This window comes from Sinocyclocheilus anshuiensis, unplaced genomic scaffold, assembly GCF_001515605.1.
Source record: "Sinocyclocheilus anshuiensis isolate Anshui unplaced genomic scaffold, SAMN03320099.WGS_v1.1 scaffold315, whole genome shotgun sequence".
NCBI lineage: Eukaryota > Metazoa > Chordata > Actinopteri > Cypriniformes > Cyprinidae > Sinocyclocheilus > Sinocyclocheilus anshuiensis.
Genome location: NW_015548210.1, coordinates 1247748 through 1257351, shown reverse-complemented (window position 1 = coordinate 1257351; position 9604 = coordinate 1247748). Strand labels below are relative to the sequence as shown.

Sequence of the window (9604 nt, the reverse complement as noted above, 5' to 3'; positions counted from 1 at the left end):
GTATCCACTGAACGCAAACAGCGTATGCTGTTCTGTGTCAGCCGCACCACACGGATATGTTTTCTACGTTTATTTACATTTTTGATTTAAACAAAAACAAAAACGATACATATCCGTGTGGTGTGGTTTCTGGACGTTGATCGTGTTACATTGCTGTCTATGGGAGGGTCAGAGAGCTCTCAGAACGCATAAAAAAAAGCTTAATATGTGTTCCGAAGATGAACAGAGGTCTTATGGGTTTGGAACGACATGAGGGTGAGTAATTAATGAAAACATTTTCATTTTGGGGTGGAGTAAAGACCCGTTCACACCAAGCACGATAACTATAAAGATAACGATATAGTTCTAAAAATCGTTCTCAATATTAAAGAATAGCATAGTTCACACCACAACTATAACGATAACGATACAGAGGAACGATATCGTTATCACTTTCAAAACTATTTTTTCCAGCTGATGAACGATAAAACACTGACAGCCAATCAGAATCCATCCTGCTGTAACGAGCTCAAGAATTTAAAGCGGCAGATGAGCGTGCGCTTAGAATAAACAGACGATATCGTTCGCTGGTGTGGACGCTAATATCGTTATCTTTATAGTTATCGTTCTTGGTGTGAACGGGGCTTAACCCTTTAAGTAGAAATCTTTTGTAACATAAATCTTTATAGTCACTTTTAACTGATGCATCCTTGCTGAATAAAATTGAATGCATCCTTGCTGAATAAAAGTAATAATTTCTTTAAAACAAACAAAAACAATAAAAAAAAAAATCTGATTCCAAACTTTTGAATGGTAAAGTATACTATGTACATATCAGTCATCCAGGTTTCTATGTATAGCTACCAGCTATTGAAAAACCTCTATCAGTCGACCATAGAATAATTCTAGCAATATTATATAAGATACTGGTTACATTACGGTCATGTTCCTATTTTATAGAATAGTATAATGTATAATGTATATAGTATACATTATATAATGATTGAGCCTTATGCTGTGAAAATGCATAGGTGTAAATGGCACTGACCTTCGCTGTCGGAGCTGGAAAGACGTCTGCGTTTCTTCTTTTTGTCTTTGTTGGTGCTGGCCTGTGAGCCGTCAGAATCTGAGCTTTCACAGTAATTCACCTCTTGCTTACGACTCCGATAGGACCGCCGACAGCGGACGTCCAGGTCACTGTCACTGAATTCACTAGAGCCTTCAGTCGCTGCATGCAACACCCCCCCACACACACAAAACAAGACAAACAAACAGAAATATCAGTGAACAAACAGTAAACCACAAATTTTTTATCCAATTTTTTCAACAAAAGGTTTTCACCTTCAGAAAACACTATTTGTCTACCTCAGCAGTTCAAACATAAATATTATAACAGCTTTTAATTTTTAAATATCCGAGACTCTTAATTTGAATTTTTTATATTTATTTTTACACAATTAAATAAAAAAATAAAACTACATAAAAGAATAAAACTTCTACAATATAAAAAAAACTGTCAGAATAAATAACAGGGTTGTATTAGTATAATTTTTTTGCATTAAAAAAATTATTATTTTTTTTAAACGTCTCACCCATCTCCTCCTCTTCATCAGTTTCCAGCTCCTCCTCCTCGGAGTATCCTCTCGGTCTGCGTCTTCTGCGTGGCGGCTGTCTTCTCTGCGGGCGGACAACATCGCTCCCGAAGTCACTATCCTCATAGGACGGGACTTCTGCTTCACTCTCCGCGTCATTATCAGAGGCCGCAAACTCCTCATCCTCTGAACTGCTGACCAATCAGAGCAGAGTAAGTGTTATTTCATTGACAAGACTCTGTGATTCTCTTGAATTAAAAGCTGTTTAACATTACCTGTCGCTGAGACGGAACTCGTCTTCACTCTCTTCCTCGTCCACAGTGCTGTCGCTGTCTAGATCGTTGAGACGCCGCCGCTTCTTCTTCTGAGCTGCACTGGTTCGCCGCGGCTGCCCGTTCTCCTTCCCATCTTCCTGTAGGATGGTGGACATGTCCTTCTCTCTGTGGCCTGTGATGTTCGCCATGTCCTTCCCCCGGCCTGCTCCTGTGTATTGACATCTTTGATCAGTCTAAACTTCCATATCCAAGCTCAAATATCAACACTAGTGTGATGTATGAAAATGCTCCTCTACCTCCACCTTCTGCTTCTTTAATGTCTTCCTCGATTGCATCTTCAATCGCTTCATCAAACTCATCAAATCTGACAAAAATGTAACAATAAACAGTGAATATTAACGACTATGTATAAACAGCACAAGATAATGAGCAGGTAGAATGACATACCTGTAGCTTATGTATTTCTTTGCCCTGGTTGATCTCCGTCCCCAACCTTTGCTCTTCTTTGCATCTTTCTTCTCTTTCACCACCTCCTCCTTTTCTTCCTCCACTTCCACCTTCAAAAAATGTATATGTATAACTACAGAGTTTTACTACCATGGGGTAGGGAAGATTTTTTTAAAGAAATTAATACTTCACTTTAGCAAGGATGCATTAAATTGATCAAAAGTGACAGTAAAGACATTTAGAATGTTATAAAGGATTTCAATGTCAAATAAATGTGTTTTAACAAACTGTTTCCTGAAAAAAGAATCCTGAAAATTTTATCTCAGCTTCCACAAAACTATTAAGCAGCACCGCTGTTTTTATTGATGATAATAATGTTTCTTGAGCACCAAATCAGCACATTATGACACTAAAGAGAGGAGTAATGGCTGGTGAAAATTCAGCTTTACTATCACAGGAATAAAATGCATTTTAAAATAGAAAACAGTTATTTAAAATTGTAAAAATGTTTCTCAATATTGCAGTTTTTACTGTATTTTGATCAAATAAATGCAGCCTTAGTGAGCATAAACCACTTCTTTCAAAAACAAAAATCATGGTAAAACGGTAGTGAAAATGACGATCATGCATTATAGAATTGAAAATACTCCAAATATTTCTTTATAATTAAAAATGGTAATTAGGATTAAAAGGTAAAAATACAATTTCTATGTCTGTATCATTTCCTCAAATCTATCCTACTATCTTAAAATAATAGTTTAGCTTTGTGATAGCAGACATTTCATACTTTTAAGTGCTCTTTTGTAAAAAAGAAAAAAAATATTTTCCATTAAATATTCATACCAAAGTATCCACAAACTTCAATAAGCACTGTGGGCACTTACGGAAGGTGTGATGATGTTCTCTACACTGATGCCAACATACACCAGTCGCTCTTTCCTGTGAGAGAAGAATGACAATGTTTCTGACATTTCACAAATAATTTCTCACATAGGCCATCATCCCATTGCACAATAGATTAACAGACTGATAAAGGTTAACTGGACTAATTTAGGAACTTTTCTGCAACTAGTTCAAACTAATCCACTCTTTATTCACCTTCGCTCTGCACGTTCTTTCTTTTTGAGAGCGGCATCCAAATTCTGCAATTGCTCTTCGAGCCTGTCGCAAAGTTGCTTCTGCAAGAGAAATTAAGATCATCAGCATTTGAATAGCCAGAATTGTGCCTTTCTGTAAAGGAAATCCTGAAATCTAAATTGACTCACATGCTGGCAGGGGGGGCAGAACCATTCCCCATCTGGAATGATCATGAGCGGAGGCCGCAGACAGGCAGTGTGGTAACCGCTGTCACAGGAATCACACAGGAGTATCTAGGGGAACAGAAACGAGAGGTTAAAAGCAGCACTTCTGACTGTGAGAAGATGAAGATATTTTGCAGAAGAGTGTCGCACCAGCTCGGGATGGTTGGGAAGGCCACAGTGTTTGCAGGGGTCGTCATTGGGTTCATCATCTTCTGATGAAGAGGTAGAGGAGTCAGAGCTGTTTCGCTCTCGGTTTCGGTTTCTCCTTCTTTTCCTGGTCTTCTTCTCCACCTTATAGTCTTCATCGCTGTCGTCCTCCTCCGTCTCCTCTTCCTCACTCTCCTCGTCAGAACTTTTCCTTTTACGTCTCATGCGAGACCATGGTTGTCGTTTCCGACGTCTCCCCACCTGTTGAATGATGAGTTACATTATGAATGACCTTCAATTATGAAATCTCTACCACTCAAAAGGTTGTTTTTTTTAATAAATTAATTTTAAATTTTATTTTTTTCAGAAAGGACCCATTAGATTGATCAAAAGTCACAGTAAAGACATTTATAATGCTACAAAAAAAACCAAAGAAACCTGAAAATAACATCTTGTTTTCCACCAAAATAATAAGCAGCACAACTGTTTTTAACATTAATAATAATAAGAAATGTTTCTTAAGCACCAAACCAGCATATGTGAATGATTTTGAAGGACCATGTGACACTGAAGACTGGATTCATGCTGCTAAAAATTCAGCTTTGCCTCACATAAAAAAAAACATTATTACATATTAAAATAGAAAACATCTATTTTAAATTGTAATAATATTGCACAATGTTACTGCTTTTTTGTTAATTTTGTTATGGCCAATAAATTGCAGATATTAATTCTACACTATATTACCTAAGTAAATGGAAAATAAAAACACTAAAAACTACAATCAACCATTTTATTGCTACAAGTGAATATAGTCATCACAACATTGCAATGTTAATTGAATAAATTAACATTGAATTTATGATGAATTAATATTTATTGAGATTTGCTAAAGACACATTTAACTGTTATTAATCATGTCTTAAAAGATTAACTTTTAAGTGATCATTAAAAAAAGAGGCAACGGTATTTAAAAAAAAAAGTAAAAAAAAAAAAGAGCTATATATGTAACCCTGGACCACAAAAGCAGTATTAAGTAGCACAGGTATATTTGTAGCAATAGCCAAAAACACATTGTATGGGTCAAAATTATCGATTTTTCTTTTATGCCAAAAATCATTAGGATATTAAGTAAAGATCATGTTCCATGAAGATATTTTGTACATTTCCTAGTACCGTAAATATATCAAAAACTAATTTTTTATTATTTGATTCTTTGATATTTGATTATTTGTTATATGCATTACTAAGAACTTCATTTGGACAACTTTAAAGATGATTTTCTCGATATTTAGAATTTTTTACACTCTCAGATTCCAGGTTTTCAAATAGTTTCAAATATTGTCCTATCCTAACAAACCCAAACATCAATGGAAAGCTTATTTATTCAGATGGTGTATAAATCTCAATTTCAAAAAATTGACCCTTATGACTGGTTTTGTGGTCCAGGGACATATATTTAAGCAAAAAAACAAAAGGTACTCAAACCTTTGGTTTTGTTTGGCCATCTGGCTCAGCTTTCCGTGGTTTCCTTGGTACAGAATCCTCATCCTCTTTGTCTTCGTTTTCATCCTTTTCTTTCTCCGACACCGGAGTCGCCTGCTTCCGTTCCACCCTCCTGTCCTGGATCTCCACAGCTTTAGCGGTGGGTCTGCAGATTCTCGGAGATCTCCTCAAGCACCTGCCGTCAGTCACCTCAGACTCTGAATCTCCCCTCACCTCTTCTCTCTGAAGTTCTGCCTTCCGCCTGAGAGCTGGGATTTTGATCTTCATGCGAATTCCTTCCTGTTGTGCCTTTTCTTCTTGTTCTTCGCCTGTTTTATCCTCATCCTGACTCTCCAGAGCTTTCTTTGGAGGCCGTCCTTGTCTTTTACTGCTTTTCACAGCAGCAGTGCTTTTTTCTTGATCATCCCCGGGAGCCTCACGTTCTTCAGAAGTTGCGTCTTGCTTAGATTGTTTGCTTGAGGTTGTGTTCTGATCCACAGGAACATCAGTTTCTTTCTTTCTTGCTGTTGTAGTCTCACATCCCTCCTCAATAGCTGACTGAATTTTATCAACTTCCATTGGCTTCTCTTTGTTCCCTTCCTTTGAATCGGGTTCCTTTTCATGTTCTCTATCAGAAGGAGGATTCTCCAAACTGTTGGATTCATTGGGTCGTTCTGTAGCTTTAACTTCTTCCGATTTTTTCACTGCAGACTCTTCTGAGCTGTTTGCAGCTTCACCCTTTTCATCCTTATCTTTTGACGTTTCCAAATCCTCATTTTTATCAGTTTCAGCTGTATCACATTTTTCCTCACTGTCTACTTTCTCTGTGGTTTTTGGTGTGCTTGGCTTATTCGTTGAATCAGAAACAGATGATTTTTCAAGATCACTAGATGCTGGCTTAGGGGATTCGGACTGCTCTTGCACTTTGTCTTGAGGGCCATCTGTCTCTTCAGAAGGTTTAGAGGCAATGGACTCACTTTCTCCATTGGTTGAGAGCTTGTCTCCTTCAGATATACACTGTTTTTCAGTTTTTGAGACAATGGCAGTTGGCTCTTTTTCTGTGGTAGTGTCTGCAGAGCTGTGATGAGGTTTCGTTTCTTCAGTGGTCACTGGCTTTTCTGTGCCAGAATGTGGTTTGATTACTTCACAGGAAGAAGACTCCTCTGTTTTAGATGATTGGAATAGTTCAGTTTCCAATGGCGTGGAAGCAGTTGGATCTGGTTTTTCATGGTCTTTATTGGAGTCTTTGGGAGATTGCTGACTTTCTTCTGTGAGGACTTTGTGTGACTCTTCTTCTGCGAGATCTTTCTTGGATTGTTCATTTGGAAGATTTTTCATGGACTCTTCTTTTGATGTCTCTTCTTTCGAGAGATCTTTAATTGACTCTTCTTTTGGAAGATCTTTTATTGACTCTTCTCGTGCGAGATCTTTTGATGATTCTTTCACTGCTTCTTTTGAGAAGTCTTTAGTTGACTTTTCAGTTGATGTCTCTTCTTCTGAGAGATGTTTCGTTGACTGATCTTTTGCTGGCTCATCTTTTAGGGGAATTTTCCCTGACTTGTCTCTTGTTAGATCGTTTGATGATTCTTTGTTTGGGAGATCTTCTGTGTCTTCTTCTTTTGAGAGCTCAATCGTTGACTCCTTGTTTGGGAGATCTTTCATTGATTCTTCTTTTGTTGACTCTCCAGGCAGTGTTGACGTATTTACTTCAGTAGCATCTGTACCATCACTACTGGGAGACTTTTTATTGTCAGTTACGTCTTCAGAACCAGGTGTCTTTTCTGATTGTTCACTTACTGATGAGGGCTTTTCTTCTCCAAGGATCTTTTCATGAGATTGAGAAGTTTCAGATTTTTCCTTGTTCTCTTCTGCAGTGGCGGCAAAGGATTCCTCAGATTTCTTCACTTCCATCTGCTCTTCAGCACACAATCTGGTTTCATTTGTGTCCATCTTCTCTTCCGTCTGGTCATCCTTTCTCTTCTTTTTTCTCTCTTTGGATTCATCTAAAACAAGAGGGAGTTTCTCAGAATTATTCTCTTCTATGCTTTCTTTTTGAAGACTCTCTGACCCTTTTTGCGTTTCACTCTCAGATGTTGTAAGGTGAGGGACATGACCGTTGATCTTTTCAGCATTCGATCTGCTGTCATCAAAACATGTCAGTGATTCTTTCACAGGAGCAAGAGGAGCATTTCGTACTCCCATGCTACTGGTGTCAAAGTCTTCCCTTAGTTTCATTTCCCGCTTTTTCAGGGGGATTTTAGCTTGATGGTCATTTTTCAAAGCTCTTTGAGTCTCTTCTAAAGATTTTCTTTTTACATCCTCTGTCTGTTCTGCATTCTGTGAAGGTGTTGACAAGTCCTTGACTTTCTCATCCTCATCCTGTGGCTCTTCTTTGATCGATCCATTAGTGCCGTTTGCCGTCTCCGAATGTTTCTGCAGCTCTTCCTTCACCTTTAAGCCTTTTTCCGACAAAGCATCTGTGGTCTCTGCATCTTCTTGCTTTGCATTTTCCTTCTCCAAGATGTTTTCCTTATTTTCAGATGCAGATAAATCATTTTGTGACTTCTCATCTCTGATCTCCACTGGAATCCAAAAACACAGAGATAAAACAAATCAGTAAAACAATCCTAACTCAAGCTGTGTTCAGTCAATACTTCATATTAATTTTTAGATACCTTCAGCTCCTTTTTTCTTGTCTTCTTCATTCTCTGGGTTCGGACAGTTACTAGATGAGCCCTCCTCCTGATCCTTCTTTACCAAAAGTGCTGGATCAATCTGAGTCTTCAACAGTCCAAGGATTTGAGCCAGGCTGTCTCTATTTCTGAAATGGAAAATAAAGTTGTTGTTTTTTTAATGTATCTGTTACTGTCATTTGGCATGTTTTTCGGACAAATTAAAAGCCATCCAGTACAGTCAGCGAAAACACTATGTAGCATGCCATGTTATGAAGAAGTGGTTTTTAATGCCACTGGAATTGATCGCAGAATGCATACCTTACTATACACTTCCAGGATGACCCATCCAGATCATCCTGTTCTTCCACATAGACCCTTACATTATGGTCTTGATCAAGCTGGAACCAGTACATGAGGCCATCTTTGTCTCTGCCGATTGGCTGAAGACGCATTTTATCTGGGTCCTCTTCATTGATAGCGGTTTTAAACTTGACATTGTCATCAAACTGGCATTCACACAAGTACTGTTTGAAAAACAAAACATTGAAAAGTTACATTGGGTTAATAAAAACAGAAATACATTACAAATACAACAACAGTTTTTACAGATGGATGTGAGGCGCAAATGCAACTTCATTCGGTGGTGTGACATTAACAGATATTCCCATCTTACCTTCAGTATTCCTGTCTTACACTCCACTGTCATCTCTCGATAACCCTTCTTTTCCAGCTCCCATGCCCATGTGGTGTTAAACTCCTGACAGATCTACAGAGTAATAAAGAAATCAAAAATTAAACATTGATGAGACTAATATTGAATCAACACTGTCAAGTGCTCATTGTGCTCACAGCTATTCACATATTCATTATGAAATGGTCCATAATTCACAGCTGTTTGAATGTGATTGTTAAAATATTTAATTAATTGTTAACACTGATTTACTCACCTTAATGAGATTTTTCTCCCATCTGTCTGCCGACACAGACTTGCCAGTTTTCCTCAGTAACTTCACATGAAGATCCACGAGGAGTTTGGGTACTGAGGACATACAAGTATTTCTATATTAAAGCAACATGTAACGCATACTTATAATTTACACAGCCATAACACATCTTATTAGTTTTTAGGTTTGCGGTTCTCAAAATGTTGTGACTGAATATTTAACTGTCTGATTTGTGTATCTGTTCATTCAGCAACATAACTAACACTAACACATCTGTGTTCTTAAGTGTTTGGTCCAACTTCTTAAGTAGCCACAGTAGGATCATTTATATCCATCAGCAAAAAAAAAAAAAAAGTTACAAGATAAAAAAGTAATACTAATGCCATTTCAGGATTTAAGAACCACTCCTTTAGGGCACCAAAACCTGAGAAACTGGTAATGGTTTGTAACCACTAGTGTGTAACTTATTCATGCATGAACATTAGATTTGCATTTAAAGTAACTGCACAATGATAAACGCCTTCCTGGACATTTAATATTGCTGTTGTTCTTGTACCTGCCATAGTCCCCTACATGTTTCATTGAAGTATTCATATAAATATGTTTATGATGACTGGCAGAATCTATCTGTCTCTATTATATACAGGTGCATCTCAATAAATTAGAATGTCGTGGAAAAGTTTATTTATTTCAGTAATTCAACTCAAATTGTGAAACTCGTGTATTAAATAAATTCAATGCACACAGACTTAAGTAGTT

General features: G+C 37.5%; 1 protein-coding gene across 4 annotated transcripts in view; it reads right to left on the bottom strand.

Moving 5' to 3' along the window:
- LOC107653749 (remodeling and spacing factor 1-like) overlaps nt 1–9604 on the bottom strand; it is a 17328-nt gene that overhangs the window by 5936 nt on the left and 1788 nt on the right. For 2 of the 4 annotated variants that reach the window (XM_016440563.1, XM_016440562.1), the window contains exons 2-15: nt 8849–8940; nt 8575–8667; nt 8220–8425; nt 7902–8047; nt 5230–7808; nt 3745–4002; nt 3559–3663; nt 3392–3471; nt 3178–3232; nt 2294–2403; nt 2143–2210; nt 1847–2054; nt 1572–1765; nt 1028–1207 (exon numbers count right to left, since the gene is read on the bottom strand). In XM_016440563.1, coding sequence (XP_016296049.1) covers nt 1028–1207; nt 1572–1765; nt 1847–2054; nt 2143–2210; nt 2294–2403; nt 3178–3232; nt 3392–3471; nt 3559–3663; nt 3745–4002; nt 5230–7808; nt 7902–8047; nt 8220–8425; nt 8575–8667; nt 8849–8940 — 4374 coding nt within the window. The remainder of the gene's footprint in view (nt 1–1027; nt 1208–1571; nt 1766–1846; nt 2055–2142; nt 2211–2293; nt 2404–3177; nt 3233–3391; nt 3472–3558; nt 3664–3744; nt 4003–5229; nt 7809–7901; nt 8048–8219; nt 8426–8574; nt 8668–8848; nt 8941–9604) is intronic. The other 2 variants (XM_016440565.1, XM_016440564.1) reach the window with 1 other exon arrangement.